At 33.6% G+C, this 19,264-nt stretch overlaps 1 protein-coding gene across 2 annotated transcripts in view; it reads left to right on the top strand.

Moving 5' to 3' along the window:
• The window catches only part of LOC129745951 (protein amalgam-like), a 159,345-nt gene that overhangs the window by 48,607 nt on the left and 91,474 nt on the right, over nt 1-19,264 (top strand). For both annotated transcript variants that reach the window (XM_055739351.1, XM_055739350.1), the window contains exon 3: nt 18,320-18,475. In XM_055739351.1, coding sequence (XP_055595326.1) covers nt 18,320-18,475 — 156 coding nt within the window. The remainder of the gene's footprint in view (nt 1-18,319; nt 18,476-19,264) is intronic.

Below are 19,264 nucleotides of genomic sequence, written 5' to 3'. Positions count from 1 at the left end.
ATCGAAATCTAGAATCAGGAACGACCAGAGGCGGCATCAGATTCAGAAGAAGGTATAAGATCTAAATCAGCATATGGTATGGTAAGGTTCAGGATCAATAATCAGAATTGAGATCAATGTCAGAATTCATGATCTTAGTTCACGATAAGGATTTTCACTTATGATTTGAATTGAGATCAGCGTCAGAATCAGGTTTCATGTCAAGATCGGATTAAAGCATCATAATTCGGATTATTATGAGAGGCAGGTTCTACATATGGGTGAGATTGTGATCAGGAACATGATGATTAAGGTGTCCCTAAATTGCATAATGTCTGAGAAACTGGGAGCGCACCCTCCAAATGGTAGATTAGAATGTAGAGAATAAACTTTTGTATGAGACCGACTAAAAATAATCATGTTCAGAGGTTCCGCCAACGCGATCTTTGGAAATAGACCACATTCAAAGTATTTGATTTTAAATAAATTCTACGTTCAGCCATAACCTTTTTGTAATCAGTCAAATCGAGTTGCAGTCTTCAGGTGAAATGTTAGTCTTAATTGAAATTTTAATTAAATCAATATAATCAAGCATTCGAATTGTAAAGAAAAAAATGTTTGATGAAAAACCAGTTTTTTATGCTTCACACTGAGTCTCAGGATCCCTTTCACCCTTGAGATTCAGTGCAACCCCTTCCTGTTGTCCGATTCCGCTCAAATTTGGCATATGGCATATTGGCATATCTTAAATAGCGATTTTAATTAGGGATTAAACCAAAATCCGCATCTTTTGATGGCATTGATATCAACAAATATTTCACGCTTGGTACACATTTTGGTGATTTGAATACAAAACTTTTGGACAATAAAATTTTGTTTCTTGAAAATAGCTTGCTTATTTTTCATTTTGATACAAATTTGGTTCATTTTTCATTTTAAACGTTTAGTATCTAACCCAAACAAAATTTGAAAAATATAAAATATGTAAATTTTGAGAAAATTTATGAACCCTGAATTTATTTAAAATCAAATACTTTGAAAGTTGTCTATTTTAAAAGATCGCTTTGGTGGTACCTCTAAACATGATTATTTTTAGTCGGCCCCATACAAAAGTTTGTTCTCAATATTCTAATCTACCATTTGGAGGGTGAGCCCCCCGATTCCCAGAAGTTATGCAATTTTGGGACACCCTAATGATCATAGCCTTTCTCTCAATACGAATCAGGAACAAACATGGTTCAAGAAACTACATATAGCAAGATATATAGATGTTCAACCTATTTATATGAAATAGTATCTTTCCTAGTACTTTCATTGCTAATATTACTTAACACGTTCGTCACCACGCTCATTTTGGTTGTTCTACTAGCCGGGCCCAAAAAAATTTTCGGAGCGAAAAAATGCAGAGGGAGAACTACAAGATTTTCAACGTGTGGCTAAACTGAGCGAATAACTTGAGTAAGATAGCGTCACACGTTTTTGATGTGACGGGGCCTCCCAGGAAATACACCCGTCACCCGAATATGGGTCCCTAGCGTCAAACGTGTTACGATCTAGTGTCGAGGCCAAACAGCGTGGGTAATATTCAGCAGGCAGCGATTCACAAAAACTTGCAGTTTTCGCGTCATCACCGCATACCCAGCAAGAAAAAATTCATTCCCGTTCATCGATTCCGCCTCCAAATGAATAAATGGGTGGTTTTCCGAAGGCGCAGCAGCTTTGAGATTCCGAACTTAGAATATTTTCGGTCTTTTTCCTGTCGAAGACTAACTTCATGCACCCACACAGCTCAACATTTCTTGTTTCTTTCGAATTTACGCAATTGCTTTTCAATGTGTTGGCTCATGGTCCCTAGTTCAGCCAGCGTTACCACATATACAGATTTTTCAGTGAACATACAGATTTTTTGAAATTTTCAAACCAAGAATCTGTAAATACAGATTACAGATAAATGGAAATTTATACAGATTTTATACAGATTTCCATCAAATGAAAAAAAAATTCTATGATATTTTGATTATGCTTTGAGTTAATCGAGTATAATCTCCTTTGATGATCCAACGTTCAAGCCATCAATTGCCATGCTCACAAATGAGAAAAATCTTCGGAACTGCATCAATGCAACGGTAAGAAAACAGTTTTCAAACCTGTGTCCGAAAATCATATACCAAGATCAGACATTGCATTACACGAAATGTAACTTTTAATGGTACTTAGTTAAATATCATTGAGTTACTTCAGCTGCTGTGAATATTTTTCTTGCAGTATACAGCGATTACAACTAAATACAGAAATTGATCAGAGACAATTGACACAATTTAAAACTCCCATCTGATTTTACGAAACATATCCACTTTAAAGTTGGCGTGACCTTATTTTTTACATGTAGCGGTAGCGGACATGTATTTTGTTCGTTGTACAGGAAATTGGATTTCGTGCAATGTTTCGAAGTCACATTTATTTGTACAAACAAACCAAAAAGCGGATTGCATGTAGTAAAATCACAGAATTAACACTGATTTGAAAGATCGCACAAATGTCGCAGTTCGCAATAATGAAGAGGGCAACTAGATTAGTGCGCCACGCATTATAAAAAAGGTCACCGTAGTGCAATGTTAGTATCCGGAATCAAAATCTTGAATACAGATTTTAATACAGATTTTTGAGATTTTATACAGATTAAAAAGATTTTTTGCCTCGATAATACAGATTTAAATGTGGCAACGCTGAGTTCAGCTGGTTCAGCATTGCGCGGCGGCTGGTGTTGTTGATATTGCTTGGAAGACATTCAGTTTCACCTATGCCTCGATGGTGTGCGGACATGGCGGTAGATTTTATATAGTGTGGTTCTTATGCGGAGTGCAAATTTAACTTTTGTGTCATCTATCAGTGTTATTAAACTTAAGTAATGTAGTGATAAGAATTTGAAAAGAACGATAGATAGCAACAAGTGGATTTTGAATGTGAGTAAACAAAAATCTTAATTTTTATATTATTAAATAAATATCAACTTTTAATTAAAATTGTGATCGAAAATCAGATATTTGATTATCAAAACAAGATTTCATAAATTCTAAAAACACTGATTATGAGTTGTGAAAAATTGTTTTTCGATACCCACGTCAGCACCTTAAGGTTTAAATTAAGATTTTGATCTGAAATATCTGGAGTGTTAATTCTGATTTTTGTATTGTATGTTCTAAATATACAATAACCATTACATATTTAAGCAAAATTTTATCAATAGTTTTAAATCAGCAATTTCAACTTTCTGATGCATTCCGAGTTCGAGTTAATAAATATTGAATAATTTCTAGCGAAACAATATTAAAAACACTAACAAAACTTATAATTACAATTTCTGATCTTCAAATAACAAGGTTTAAATTCGGTACGCTAGAATTATTCAATCTAAATTTGAAACCCAATCATGATTGAACTACTGATTTTTAAATTTAAAACAGTGTTTTGGATTGATATTTTCCATCATCTATTTTAAAATATGAAAAGAACACTTAATATTAGATTGCAAATTTTTAAAATGAAATAAAAAATTGAACTCCAAAATTTGAATCTGGAACCAAAACCTGAAATTTGAATTTGAAATCTGAATCTGAAATCTGAGTCTGAATCTAGAAACTGATCTGAAATCTTAAATCTAAGTCTAAAATCTAATTCTGAAATTTGATTTTGGAATTTGCATCTAAATTCTGAATCTGAATCTGAAATCTGAATCTGAAATCTGAATCTGAAATCTGAATCTGAAATCTGAATCTGAAATCTGAATCTGAAATCTGAATCTGAAATCTGAAATCTGAAATCTGAATCTGAAATCTGAATCTGAAATCTAAAATCTGAATCTGAAATCTGAATCTGAAATCTGAATCTGAAATCTGAATCTGAAATCTGAATCTGAAATCTGAATCTGAAATCTGAATCTGAAATCTGAATCTGAAATCTGAATCTGAAATCTGAATCTGAAATCTGAATCTGAAATCTGAAATCTGAATCTGAAATCTGAATCGGAAATCTGAGTCTGAAATCTGAATATGGAATCTGAATCTGAAACTCGAATCTAAATCTGAAATCTGAATCTAAGTTTAAAATGTGAACATTGAATCTGAAATTCATCTGAATTTTGAATCTAAATCTGAAACTGAGATCCATCTGAATTTAAATTTCGATTTCTCAAATAACCTAATATATTTTATGCAGTCAAATCACTGGATTTACCTTGTTTTTGCGATTTTCATTATTGATAAATGTTGGGATGTATATATTATTTTTTTGTATTCATACTTTATTCAAGTTTTTGTCCATTTTCAGATGAATTTAACATAAACATAAATAATTCATGCAATGCAATTGTAAAATCGATGTTTTTTTTAGAATATATTTGAACTTTCATAAAATTTCTTTTTGAATAAATGCAGTTTATTCTACAATGAATCTGCAAAATTCGTTCGTATCAAATCCGAAATTCCTTTTTTGTGTCCCAGCAATGGTTATATTCATGTATTGATTGTATTTCATTTTTTGCCATTGAAATAAAAAATAAATTAAAGTAAAATTCTTTAAAATTTTCCTTCCTTTGTTCCTACTTGCTTTTAAAATGCTGAAATCCGAAACTCCTTCTTAAATAAATGTATACAATGATAAGAAATGATAAATTCAGAGAAAATCTTTAAGTATAATAATGTAGCAAAAATTTTCAAAATGACAAATCAAACAAATTACTGTTGAACTTTTCTTTGCAAAGTTCTTAGAAAAACATTTTGGAAATTTCATTATTTTATAAACATAAATTTATTGCAACTTTGATTCCTTTTTTCAATATAGAATGTCGTTGAAATACAATCATCTTCTATCTTTTTTAAAAATCTTTTGAAAAAAATGCACTTTGTTAAAATTTTCAAAAGATTTATTTTTTAATTTAATGAACCGTCAAATCCTTTTGAAAATTTTTTATATTTATTTATAATTAAATTCAAACGATTACAATTATTTTCAATGGGCTCTGCAGAAAAGTATAGAAAAAACGACGAAAAACTGTTACAGCGCAGCTCGGACCCGAATCCCATCCTATGTATGCAACCTTCGGGCATCGTGCTCTGGTACGATTTCCGAGGGGCGTGTCTTCCGCTTTCGGAGCTTTCGGATGAATCACAAGGCACTCATTCGAAGGACGCGTTCACTTTCGGCGTCTCCGTCTACAATTTTGTTCCAACTGCTATTTCGCAGTTGCGCTCCGGATTTATTTCGCTGCGAAGCGGAAAATTCATTTCAAAAATCACTGGGTATGTGCACCAAGTTTCGCACCCGTACATCAATACGGATTTGACGTTTGAGTTGAAGATTCGGATATTCATTCGTAGAGAGCTCTGGTGTGAGCGACAGATGTTTCGGATACTTGCAAATGCAAATCAGGATTTTCTGATCCGGGTTTGATGTCTTTCTTGGTAATCTTCAGGCGTAATCTGGCTAACTAGATACTGGAAGCACTCCACTTACTCAACTTGTTGTCCAGCTACCACGAAATTACATGAGTTGTGTGTGTTGATTTCCGTCGACTTGGTCTTTCCGAAATTGATTCTGAGACTTTCAGTCCTTACTGGTAAATAACAAAAAGAAATTATTTGAAAAAGTTTTTCTTGAATAATGATACTTATTCCTCTTGATTCTAAATTGCATTGTCACACATCACATGGTTTATAGATTTTGCAGAATGATAATACTGAACATACTGGTTATTTTTCTTATCTATATATATATAAAAAGCAATTTCTGTATGTTTGTTTGTTTGTTTGTTTGTTTGTTTGTTTGTTTGTTTGTTTGTCCTCTATAGACTCAGTCGTCTTAAGAGCTAGAGGTCTGAAATTTGGCATGGATGCTCATTAGGACCAGGAAAGATGAAAAATGTTTTTAGATTTTCGGATGACCCCTTCTGAAGGGGGTCGTCCATAGGAGACAAATATTGTTCTCGCGATATTGACGTTATTTTTTGTCGGATTGTGTTGAAAATTTGCACATGAGTGTTTTGAAAGACGAGAAATCGATTTCAGATGTCAAATTATGTGTAAGGGATCTTCCAAAGGGGTCGTCTATATTAACTGTTCGCTGTTTTTGCGATATTGACGTTATTATACATCGTAGGTATTCAGATGAAAATTGGTACACGATAGTTTTGAGTGACGTGCAATCGATTTGAGGTATCAAATTCAGTGTAAGGGGCCGGCGAAAGGGGTCGTCCATATTGAATTTTCAATATCTTAGTGATATTGACGTTTTTATACATCGGATTGGAATGAAAATTTGCACGTAGGAGTTATTAGGGACAAACAACTGATTTCACTTATAAAAACTAAAATCAGGGGTCGGCCAAAGGGGTCGTCCATATTGAATTTTCAGTATCTTAGTGATATTGATGTTTTTATAAATCGGATTGGGGTGAAAATTTGCACATAGGAGTTTTTAGGGATAAACAACTGATTTCACTTATCCAAACTAAAATCAGGGGTCGGCCAAAGGGGTCGTCCATATTAACTATTCACTGTTGATGCGATATTGTCGTTATTATACATGGGATTCAGATGAAAATTGGTACACGAGAGTTTTGAGAGACGATCAATGGATTTCAGGTTTTAAATTCAGTGTACGGGGCCGGCAAAGGGGGTCGTCCATATTAACCTTCCAATATTTTTGCTATATCGTTAATATTATGCATCGGATTGGGATGAAAATATGCACCCGGTAGTTTTCAGGGACAGGCAATCGATTTCAAATGTCAAATATTTCGCCAGGGGTCAACGAAAGGGGTCGTCCATATAGATTAATTGTTCACTGTTTTAAGCTATATTGACGTTATTATGCAACAGATTGCTTTGAAAATTGACACGCGGAAGTTTTGAGGGAAGAGCAATCGATTTCAGATATCAAATATTGTATAAGAAGCCACCGAAGAGGGTTTAACTTTTTGGCAATAATTGCGTTGTTATGCAACGATTGAGTCGAAATTTATAGACGGGTTTTTTTTGGCACGGTCAATTAATTCCTGATTTCAAATTTAGTGGCAGACGACAGACAAAATGATTGTCCAATATTTTTGCAATTATTACTTAACAATGAATTCGGAAGTGCATCTGGAAAATGTTCAACAATTGATTTTCATACAAATTGTTCATGACATATTCCAAGTTGAAAGCGAAACGGAGTTCGTATGGGATCAGCTAGTTATTTATAAAATAAATTATTTGTGTATTTTTTTGTAAATAGCAAGTAAGTGCTTTCAGAATAATTTCAACAAGTTTATTGACATCCAGTATCTTCAAAAAATTAGCATGCACCAACCCGGTTGGTTTACGGTTTCGGATCCTCCTGCATGTGAGTTCAATAGATTTATAAATTCGTTAGAGAAACACCAAAGTGTAAACGATTCACCCTCAAATTCAAACTCGACCCAACCTGTCTGCAGTACAGCCTGAGGCCCTGTTGATTTGAATCGTTTTATAGCTTTTGTAATGTCCGCAAAGTCACGAACATGTACAATCTAATAGAAAACTTCATTGTAACAACTTTGGATTCGCATGGTTTTGTGTCTGAAGTTATTTTCACACAACAACCGAGTGGGGTAGTTCTTTGCTTTCGGCAAACAGAACACAAATAGCCCCAACAGCTCAACGACCTTTCGTTCTATACTTTGCTAAACAGGAAAACGGCCAGCCAGTTAATTGCGATAATCCAGTTAAAAATCAATCATCTTCAGTTCGGTTTGCACGTCGAGCGTTCAGCCAGCACTCACTTCATCGTTCGTTCGTTCGTTGATGAAACAAGAAGAAAAACGATTTCCACAAAGTATACCTTATAGAGAACAGGATCTAAACTCCTGCCAGGCCGCAGGACCAAAAGCAGCAACGACAATAACACGGCAGTTCATCAGCCGGTCCGTGAAAAGTGGAAGAAGTTTTGCTCCCCTGACGAACGACTGCCGCTTATCATAAACTGTAATTGAGTTCAATTAATTTTCCTTTCCGTCGAACAAAAACGTGATAACTGCCGGCTGGCTGAATGGGCTGAGAGCTCTGAAGGTATCAACGAACTTCCCTGGTGCCCTCATGCAAACAATGTTACTGGTCAACAACAACAGCAACAATGGCAATGTGTAGGTGTGTGTCTACGGACGAATGGAATTTCCGGTTGACGAAAGCGGTCGGTGGAGTAAAGTAAGGCGGGATTCCGTTTACGGTTGCGAGTGGAAGTTTCGTTCGTAAATGCAATGGAATTTTCACTTTTATGTACCTACCCTAGCTGGAGTGAATTACCCGCCAGGTGGTGGAATGGGTGATTTCACCTAGGAGCCTCACAGTCAAACCGACATTGTTGAGTTTATGAGCCATTGAAAAATTATCTTTGCGAGCATTTTATTTTCGCTTTATGGTTTTCATGAACTAGCCGAATTCCACAGCTAATTGACGGTGGAAAGAATGGTGGAAATTCATGCAAAATTGTGATAATTAACTGGGCAAATAATGGAGAATTTCGTAAATGTGATGCGAGAAATGGTTTTGTTGAGAATTTTGAATTCATTTATTTCTGATATTCAAATACAAAGAGCCACTTTTTATTTCAACAATTATTAAAAAACTTTTGATGGTCAAGTATATTACTAATACAGTTGTAAGAAAATTCAAATCTGTTAAAATTGAACGTCAACAATTTTAAAACAAATTAATAACAGAAGACTAAATTTCCTGAACAAAATTTAAAATAAATGTCACTAATAAAACACAAGACACGAAAAAGAAAACTCAACAGTATAAAATATCTCTAAGGAGTGCAATCAAAAATATAACGAAAATGATAAAAACGACAAAAATGACGAAAATACAAAAATGACAAAAATGACAAATAAGAGAAAAAACACAAAAATGACAAAATTAACAAACATAACAAAAACGACAAAAATGAAAAAATTACAAAAAAGAAAAAAAAATACAAAAATTACAAAACCAACAAAAATAACATAAACGACAAAAATGAAAAAATGACAAAGAAGACAAAAATGACAAAAATGACAAAAATGACAAAAATGACAAAAATGACAAAAATGACAAAAATGACAAAAATGACAAAAATGACAAAAATGACAAAAATGACAAAAATGACAAAAATGACAAAAATGACAAAAATGACAAAAATGACAAAAATGACAAAAATGACAAAAATGACAAAAATGACAAAAATGACAAAAATGACAAAAATGACAAAAATGACAAAAATGACAAAAATGACAAAAATGACAAAAATGACAAAAATGACAAAAATGACAAAAATGACAAAAATGACATTGAATCGAACTTGCATAGGAATATTCACACAGTCCATTTGATAAAAAAAAAACGAATATTTTTCAATAATAAATCGTTTGTCGTTTATTTGTGAAGCCTTTCTGAATATGTGCTCCTTGATATAAACTGATGAATTGATTCACTTTTCAAGGATTAAGCCTTCACCAACATTTTCTGTTAAGCGCCTTAATCTCCGCAAAGCACTCTTTACATTCTTCGTGTCATGGAAGATTTTTACAAAATCCTCAACCTACGCGCCAAATTCTTCATCCATTCAAGGTGTTGTTGCTGCTGCTGCTGCTGCTGACTGGTAAATCAAATTCTTTACAAAGTTGCTCGTTACGTGACATCCGAGGTGTATGGTATGTTCACACACGTCAGTCCAAGGATTTATTGTCGACAGCCGCAGTTTTACCTTTCTATTAATTACCGCAAGGCACGTTCAAGAAGTTTGCCTTCCCAGGTGGTTTTTCTTTGCAAACAATACACACAATGTGTGTTGTGGGTGGCGCCCATGAGTTTGGTTTTGAATGAAATAAGAATGTGCTTTACTTCATTATTGGTAGAACAAAATATTATTTTTTTAGCTCAAATCTATATAAGAATGTTTATTTGAGCACTGTTGGTGGAAATAATTTCAAAACAATTAGAAAAACTATTTTAATCAAACCTTTTTTGGCTCAAAAAACACTGTTTGAATAATTCCGACTTTCAAGAGTTCTAAATCCTGAAAACATTTAGTTAAACCATTCAACCCTGTGAAAAGTTCCATTTAAAAAATGGCATAAAATGTTGAAATGACTATAATCGACAAAAAACAATATGGGGTTTGAATATGGATAGTTCAAGGGCATGTGAATTTTTATCAGAAAAAAAATGACACAATGCGTTGGCCCACTGAAAACCGATTAAGGAACACCATCATTTGAACCATACGGATGGGAAAGTTGACAGTGAAAAATGCGATCAGCCCAGGGGGTGGGAAGGTTAGATGGATCAGTTAAGGGGGCAGGCAGGGGTCATCATTTTTCACCACGGTTGACTGGCTTTTATTGCTCTGCCCTCACACAAATAAACATCCACACACTCACACACATTCGCTTTCAAAGCCTGGGAAAAGGTACCTTATAACGGGTTTCATTGCTGTAAAAATAAATTATTCATACATGTGATAAGCTATAAAAAACACAATCACCCGCGCTAGTGGACGAGTGTGGATACTTTCAGGAAAGCTCTCGCCATTTTTTTAATGTCCTCCTAGTTATTATTTCATGTTATCGACCATGGGAGACGGTTGGCCGAACGAGGGAAGTTGGACGATAGATGGGATAAACCAAGAAAAAATAAATAACACTGACACATAAAGAGCCGGATGGTCTCGATCAGCAGAGAGATACATGAAATGTGTGACAATTTTAATGTCCACTTTATTCGGGGAAAATTCGAGCATTTTTTACACACTTACGTCGTCGTCGTGCTGTTTACGATGGGCTGCCCAAATAAAGAGGCAAATAAAATTTTCAATAACAAAACTGATGGCTGCCCAAAATGCTTTTTACCATGTTCGGCGAAGTAAAAACAGCCGTTAAATGGGCAGTAGTCTGTCTCTTAGTACACTCTTATTCGAAGCCACCGAATTACATTAATTCGAATACCCCATTATTCGATATAACTTATTCAAGTTAAACTCATTAGCACTGGGCTGGACTCTTTTATGTTCTTCAGTTTATTTTATGAGTTTATGATATATTCGAAGCTTAACTGTACTGTTAGATTTGTAAGTTTACAGGAAAAAAAATCGAATACTCATTGGATTGTTCTAAAATAAGTTAAATAACAGGTTAATCAAGTGCGCAAGAACTTACCTTGAATAGATTTTTTATGAGAAAATTTTAGAGAGTTTTTTTGAATAGTTGAAAATGTTCTCATGGTTGAATGAAGCTGATATGAAGTGTCTTATCTTAAAGAAAAAAGCTCACCTTCATAACAGTCGAAAGTCAAAACTTCTTTCTTGATCTTCCTTAAATCTGTGTTAAAACGTCAGATAACGTTATCAATCTGGAAAATGTTCCATATACATATATATTTTTTCAGTCGTATTTTTGAAGAAACAAATATTTTTTTAAGTCCTGATGCTTCGTTCGTGTCTGGTTGTCTTTTTCTCGAGACAACCAAATCCTTGAAAAAGCTACCAAAAAAAGGTCGAAACGACACACTTTTTTTCTTTTTTCGTTAGAAAAAAACGTTTAGCATCTGGCCTTTAATATGTCGTATGTTATTTGAGTGAAAGTGAATTGGTTAATTTGTTTTTTAGTTAATGATTTAGAGACAATTAACTCAAATCAGCTCTTGAGTGGCATTATGAGACTATTGGAAGTTTGGCGGATTGTAATTTTATTCGGGTGCACCCAAATGAAAAAAAATCTGCGGGACCCTCAATCGATTCTTGAAATTTTTAATCTTTCATCATTACTTTTGTTATCGAAGAACCCTGAAAGCCCAGGAAAAAATTAAAAAAGACCTTGAGTGAAAACCGCTAAATATTTCTTGAAAGTTTTACAAATTTTCTATCTTTTTAAACGTCGTAATGTAACTCAAACATGTTCTTCTAACATTATTCACCAAGAGCACTTCTGTTTTCCGATATTCAAAGTTCAGAATTAAAATGCGAAAAAAACATGCTTTGGAAAAAGACTGTAGGTTATCTACAGAATTGTAATAAAATTCACTTAGTGTCAAAGAAAGCCGAAGTTAGAAGCTATAAGTTGCACATAAGGATTTATTCTTTTGAAATTCTATAGAATCATGACCAAAAAATGTAAAAAAGTAGTGTAAAACTGTATTTTTGTACCGTCAAAATTTTTCAAGTCATACCGGTTAAATTTTGAAAAAGGATTGAAAAGTTGACGTTATTTGGCACATTTTGGCATCTTTAGATTTTTAAAATACAAATCACAGAATATTTGACAAATTTTCAAAAGTTGCTGTTTTGGAACTTTTTGTTTTGTTTGTTTATTTTCCTGTGTTTTGCCTTTGTGAATTTGCAAATTGGTGAGTTTTGAGTATAATCGAATACTTATAACTGTTAAACTAAGAATATACATGAAAACTTGAAGATGAGTTTGAATAAATGTTTTTATATTCCATTCATCAAATATTCAGATCTTCGCTTAATATTTTTGATTCAGAGATAGAATATATTATAGATGAATAATTTACACCATTTTTAAAAACTTGAACTAATTTGTTTGTTTAAGCAAATAAGTTTTTGGTTGGCAGAATTTGTCCAAAAACCAAAGCGAAATCCGGGCTCAAATATCCAAACTTTAAAAGCCTTATTTGAATATTTCGTTTGATTTTGCAAAAAATTAAATGAATATATCCAGGCAAAATCCGGGCTTTTTCAACAATTTCCGGGAAACCTGGCCGGAAAGAAGCTTTGCCTAATTTTTATTTAATTTCCGGGAAAGTCCGGGTAAAACTAGGCAATCTGTAAGGATTATGTTAGTAACTTTTAAAAACAGCATTCAAAAGAATCTTTGAGTATTTGATAATTCAGACTTTGACTCATTCAACAACTTTGTTGAAGACTGCGGTGTGATTTTACTTGAAAAACATCAATGATTAAGTTTGATTTGAATTGTTTTTTCTAATTTCTCCAGTGTTTCCGTTTTTAAGAATTGAAAAAAAAAATAACAAAAAAAAACTTCAATAACTTTTATTTCATATGTGAAAGTTATTCGCGGGCTGTGGAAAAGATGACCATTTAGTAAAAACCTCTTTAATTCAAGTCTTTTGATTGTCAAAAAAAGGCACAAAATCCTATTCGATTTTTTTACCAATTTTCAAAGGTTGTTTTAAAAAGAACTGATAGAAAAAAAACTAACTGCTCATTGGAATCAGCAACCCCTCCTGTGAATTTTGTTACTTTGTGATTGATAATAGAAACCAGATTGCAAAAACTTTCAGAATCGAGGATTCAACATTGAAAACGAAAAATTGAAGTTGCAAAGTTGCTTATATTTCGTAGTAAATATTTTCATTTCAAATTCACCTCAACATATATAATTTCAAACGAACATATCTTTCTATACAAGGACAACTTAATTGATTCTAGAGAGTTCACTAGAAATGTTTTCGCAGTTTCAGGTATTAAATATAATAAAAAAAGAATACCTAAATGTATTTGAGGATATAATGGAAACATCAAAACCTAGTTTGGTAAACAATATTTGACACTCATTTCTAAAATGAGGTGCAAAATCTAGGATCTATGTTTAGAAATTCACTAGAGAACATTGTCCGCTAAACAACTATGTCGAAGACCGTAGCTAGGTTTCTTATAAGACAAAAAAGTTATTAAGTAGCTGTTGAATATGGATGGGTGATGTCAATTGAATTTATAATTTTTTATTGCCAAAAGAAATACCTATATTCAATAGCTATAAACTTTTTTGCCTTAGAAAATACGGAGGTACGGGCTTAGACAAAAAATTTCAGAGAAAAATTTCCTTTTAAATTAAAAAATTGGCATAAAAACTTGCGAATGATTCCATAGAAGAAACATAAATCGTGTTGATTTTTCCTAAAAGTTAAAATTTACTTATGTAAACATTGCTTTAAAATTCTGCAAAAAAAAAATGAGATTTAAACCGAAAACGAAGATATTTAGGTGGCAATTCGAATATGACCTCAAGTCGACTGAGTCTTACTTATATTCTTCAATTTTCATATCTTGGCCCTTAAAACTATGAAGTAGGTAAAATGAATTTTAAGCTGAATAAAGTGTTATATGAGGCCCTTGGAGCCAAAGGGGTATAAGTGACAAAATGGAAAAAAATCGAGATAACCATCTCAAACGAATCCTTGACTGTCAAGCATCATATGCTATTTTGATCATAATTTTATTTCATTATTTTCTTATGTTTTGATATCGTTGAAAAAATCCTGCTAACTAAAAATTACTTTTTGTTTGGAGCCAAAGGGGTATAAGTGCAGCACTTATAAAGAACACAAACTCCAGAAAGTTCAAATTTTGTGGTATAATAGTGTGACAGTTGAGCTAACTAACGCAGAAAATTCGATCAAAAAACATCATCAAAGTAAAAAGTTATGGAAGTTCAAAGTCGAAATGACAGTGTGAGTGCTTCCAATTTCTATAAACTATGAACAGTACTGTAGATTTGGTGGATCTATTTTCTGGTTTTTAGAATTTTATTTCAAAATTTTTGATTGAACAAGAACTACTATACTCAAAACTGACAAGGGAAATCGTAAAGCACGAAAATTTTAAAGCTCGTGTTCTCGAAAGCAGCTTTTATGCACCTCGGCTCTAAAAGCTTCTTTTGCTAGCATTTCATGGATTGTGTTGGGAAAAAAAATTAAATGATTATGACATGGGAACTAGGGATATGATGCCCAAGATAAGAAAAATCTTTTGTAACTTTTAAATAAGGAATGTAATCAATTCAGGTTAATCCGAAATTTAAATAGGGACTGTTCTTCATCAGAAATTTTGTAAAATACGTCTTAACCGTTAAATATTGGAATGCTTTCTGAAGTATGATTTCCGTTTTCTTTGGGTTAAAGTGCGCATATGTGTACTAGGGTGGCAGCCAAATGAATCGTGTCAAATCCTATCCAACCATATTCATTCTGAAGAGTGGCCCAATAAACTGACCTGCGCCAAATTTCAGCTTAATCAGACTTTATTTAAGGGTGCCTCAAATTTTTCGTCTAAATTTAACTTCAGATCTAGACGTTGTATGCATTCCCAAGTCATTTGACATCAAAATTAAAGAATCGATTCATTTGAAATCCTTTCGTCCCCACTTACGTTATTTTTGAAATTCTCAAGTCGATTCTTTTAAAAAAAAAATCGATTACGACGTTTTATACACTTCTAAGTCACTAGACATCAAAAGTAATATTTCGATTTTTTCGATTTCAGTTGTTTCCCCGTTTGGTGGTTTTTGAGCTTAAAAACCGAAACTTTTCGCTTTGAGGCATCTCTAAATCAAGTCCGATTGATCTTAAATTTTGCCCAGATCAGTTTATTGGGCAAATCTGCAAAATGAATATGGTCGGTTGCAAATCAAATAAATCAAATATAAAACACTAGTACACTTCGTCCTGCCTCGACTTGTAAGTGAAAAATTTGAAATAACAGGAATAATCATTTTACAAGGATTCTTTCGTTTTCTGATGAATATATGAATTCTGTTCGATAGTTGATCAGATGACAAATGATTTGCTTTGCATTTTGATGCCATTATTCAATACGAAAAAAATTATTTTATTAAGTTTTCGTAACATGGAAAACTTAAAAGATCCACTTATGTTTAAGAGTCTGGAGTGGATCTTTTAAGTTTTCTATATGACGTGAACTTGATGAAATATTTCTGTAGAAAAAAGTGTTAATAACATACTGTCATTTCCTGAAAAAATATAAAATGTTTGTTTAGTGAAATACTGGTGGTGGCGCATTTTACTTGCTTCGTGCATTTAATACAAACTATTCAGGCTTCTTATTTTCTGCCAAAGCGCCAGAAGTTATGAAAAGAAGTGGTTGACAAATGACAAAGTTATTCGTTATTGATTCCAAAAAAGAATCTAAAGAAAATAGTTTGATCGAAACTGGAAGTGTCCATCTCATGTAGTCATCATGCCCTTAACTCTCCTATTTACCTATTTTCTAAAAATCATTCAAAAATCGATCTTTGGACTTATTGAATTGGCACTCATACTTAAGCCAAGAGAATAAAAAAAAACAATATATTAAAGGTAGTAACTGATTACTCTCTGGAGCCACTCTGGCAGCCAAAAACTTTATTCTTGATAAGGAATGTGCGATTTCCAAGAAAAGATCGATACCCATGTTCGAATCAGCTAAGTTTTTCAAGGACTAATCATTATATCAGATTCAAAGAATCAAACTTTTGCCGGATCGATCTTTCGATCTTTTCTACGTTTGAGAAAAAAAAGTGTTGCAAAAGTTGTTTTTTTTTTTTGTTTCGAAAAATATAAATTGTTTTTACAGCTAATGGGTAAGGTTATGAAAATGAAATATTTTTTTTGCCAGGGTCAGACAAAACCGTTTTAAATATCTTTTTGTGATTCAGTCGGTATCCAAACTTGAAATCTTTAAATAAAAACATGAATCGAAAATAAATTGATTAAGTCAAACTTTTAAAAGTGTCGAAAAAAAGTCGAAAATCAAAGTTGAAAAGTTTGATTTGCTAAAGATTGATTAAAAATCCACTAGTTCTACTCATAATTCTTTTTCACTTGACAGTCCACTCCAAATATTTCACAGATTTATTATTTTTTATGATAATCATTCCACATTGCTCATATACAAATAATTAAATTAACGATAAGTTTACCGTCGATGGGGCTGTTGATTCTTCAGAAGAGGAAACATATGAAATTTAATTTAAGTAAATACTTTTGCCTGATTTTTGATTTCCAAATTCGAAAGGAATAATCATAAAGTATTAAGTGATTTTTTTTTCAAACACTGAAATTTCACTCTAGCAGCATCAATGTTGGCATATGAAAAATAAATTTGAAGTTTATTTTTATTGCACACTATTATAAAATTAAAAAAAAAAACGTCAAAATTGAATCACAAATTTAAAACTTCGTATAAAATTTGGATCAAAAACAGAAAAAAAAAATCTATTTACAACACTCTTCAACACAGCTCACCCCCATGTAACTCGCTCGGATCGAGTTCTTTTATTGCGAAGCCAGGTCAAATATTGACAAGCGGTAGTTTTATGTCTGCTTGTTTTTGCTTGGTTTTTCCGGCAACAGTCCTATAGTAGCATCCATTCAGTAGTACCAACCATGTGCTCACTTCATCGATTGGTTCTGTTCTGGATAATGGTGCGAGTCATCCATTCTATCTCCCATCCCTAGGTCCACTCCCAGGCGCATCCTTCCCTTGCTTGCGTATAGCGTGACATTTGCAGGGAACCTTTCAGAAGCGGCACGCGCGACGCCACCGTCAAACACAAAACGAATCCCTCTCTGCCGAAAATGGCACAATCGGCACGTTTGTTCAACTTTTATCCGACCGGGCATTTGTCACACTTGACATCCCACCCACATACACATCGGATAACGCAATTGGATCCCAGGTATCTACCGGGACAAAAATATGGAAAATCAATATTGACACTCGGCTGGCAGCACAGCTGATTGCCCCAGCATGGAAAGCTTTAATGTTTTTTTTTTTTTTTTTATTTCTGAGAGGAAGCTTTTGGCAAAGGGTGACGTTTGAGTGAGAGAATGTTATAAAATTGGAAGCACGCTTAAGAATAAATTTAAAAATTAATTTCGTCCTAAATATATTAGCTTTGGAGCAGATAAAAAACCGAGGTAAAAAAACTTCTATCCGTCAGTCTCCCTTTATGTTTAGTTTTTATATACCATGGATCTAGGAGATTCATTCTTTGTATATCAGAAAGGGGCTTTCTGGCAGTTTTTAATATCACAGTTCTTTTAACTGTGATTGAAATTTCAAAGTCCATGAGCATTTCAACCAGCAGAATTATGTTTAAACTTTATGAATCAATATTGGAAACTATTTTCACGATTAAAGATAGAATTTCGGCAATTAATTTTTGCAACATCCATCACCAAAAACAAAAGAACACACATGGAAAAGAAAAACCGTTAAAATATCCAAAATTGAACAATGTTCAATGAAAATTCCCGAAATGGACAGCGCTCCTCCCATCGGATTGATTGACGTGCATTTTCCCATTCTCCAATTTTTGAAACCAACTCAGTCCGTCAGTCAGGCAGTCAGTCACTTTTTTGTGGATGCTGCTGCATGAGCTGGACGAATGAAGCCGAAAGCTGAGAGCAATCAGTTCACCAAAAACAACAGAAAAAAATATGATCCAGCTCCAAAAAACCTTCCCAAAATGAACTAACATAACTCTTTTCGATTTGCATCTTTTTTTTCTCTCTGTTCCACCTTCCAGGCACATCGTTCGGAAACTCCCTGTCAGATACGCTGTCCGATCCAGACTTTATCGACAGCCCACCGATGAGCCAACCCAAATTCACCTCCCGGTCCCAGTCGATCCGGGCTGTCATCGGAGATACTATTTCACTGCCGTGCGATGTCGAGAATCTAGGTGAGTTACTCTGGCATCCAATCTCGGAGGACCTACCTTCCTTCTATACCTACTAGTTACTGGAGTTTTTGCCATGAATCACCCGACTGGGTAGAAACCTTGTAGGAACCACTAACTGGTAGTTCCAAAATTCCGGGTGGAATTTTGCCAATTAAGGAATTACTTTTGCGTTTCGGTCGTTAGTGAATGATTTAGAATTTCCGATAGAATTCTAGCAAGACTGATTGTTTCCGTCTTTTTATTGATTTCTTCTTTTTCATTTAACGCAGCTTCGAAAATGGTACAAAAATCTCAAAATCAAAATTTGAAAAAGTTATGGGATAAAAGAATCGAAATAAGTTTTAAACGAAAAGGAATGTTTGATTTTAAAAAATTAATCTTCCTCAACGCGGTAAAAATATACAACTGCTTTTTTGACTTTGCATGCTTTAAAAAGCGAAACAAAAATATCCAATACAAAAAAGAATCAATAGAATGCAAAACACCAAACATCGAACGAGGAAAGCAATATAAAGTCGAATGAAATATATACTAACATCGTATCTCGCGGAGACAGCAAACAGCAAAAGGGCAGCGCGTCATGTGAGCCTCGGATGCTGCAAGCCCTTTAGAGAAGGTCCTTCACTAGACTAGGTATGCAAATTTGGTACTACGAGAAGAAGGGAAAAAGTAACCGTTGCAATGTTACTGGTACTTCATGGGCGTACTCAATACAGCGGACTGGTTTATCCGTTTTAGTCTATAAAACGTTGCAAACAAGTCATTAAGATTGATACAATTTTGTTCTTC

The sequence above is a fragment of the Uranotaenia lowii genome, chromosome 2, assembly GCF_029784155.1.
Source record: "Uranotaenia lowii strain MFRU-FL chromosome 2, ASM2978415v1, whole genome shotgun sequence".
NCBI lineage: Eukaryota > Metazoa > Arthropoda > Insecta > Diptera > Culicidae > Uranotaenia > Uranotaenia lowii.
The sequence above is the reverse complement of the archived record's forward strand: the minus strand, read 5'-3'. Positions and strand labels throughout refer to the sequence as shown.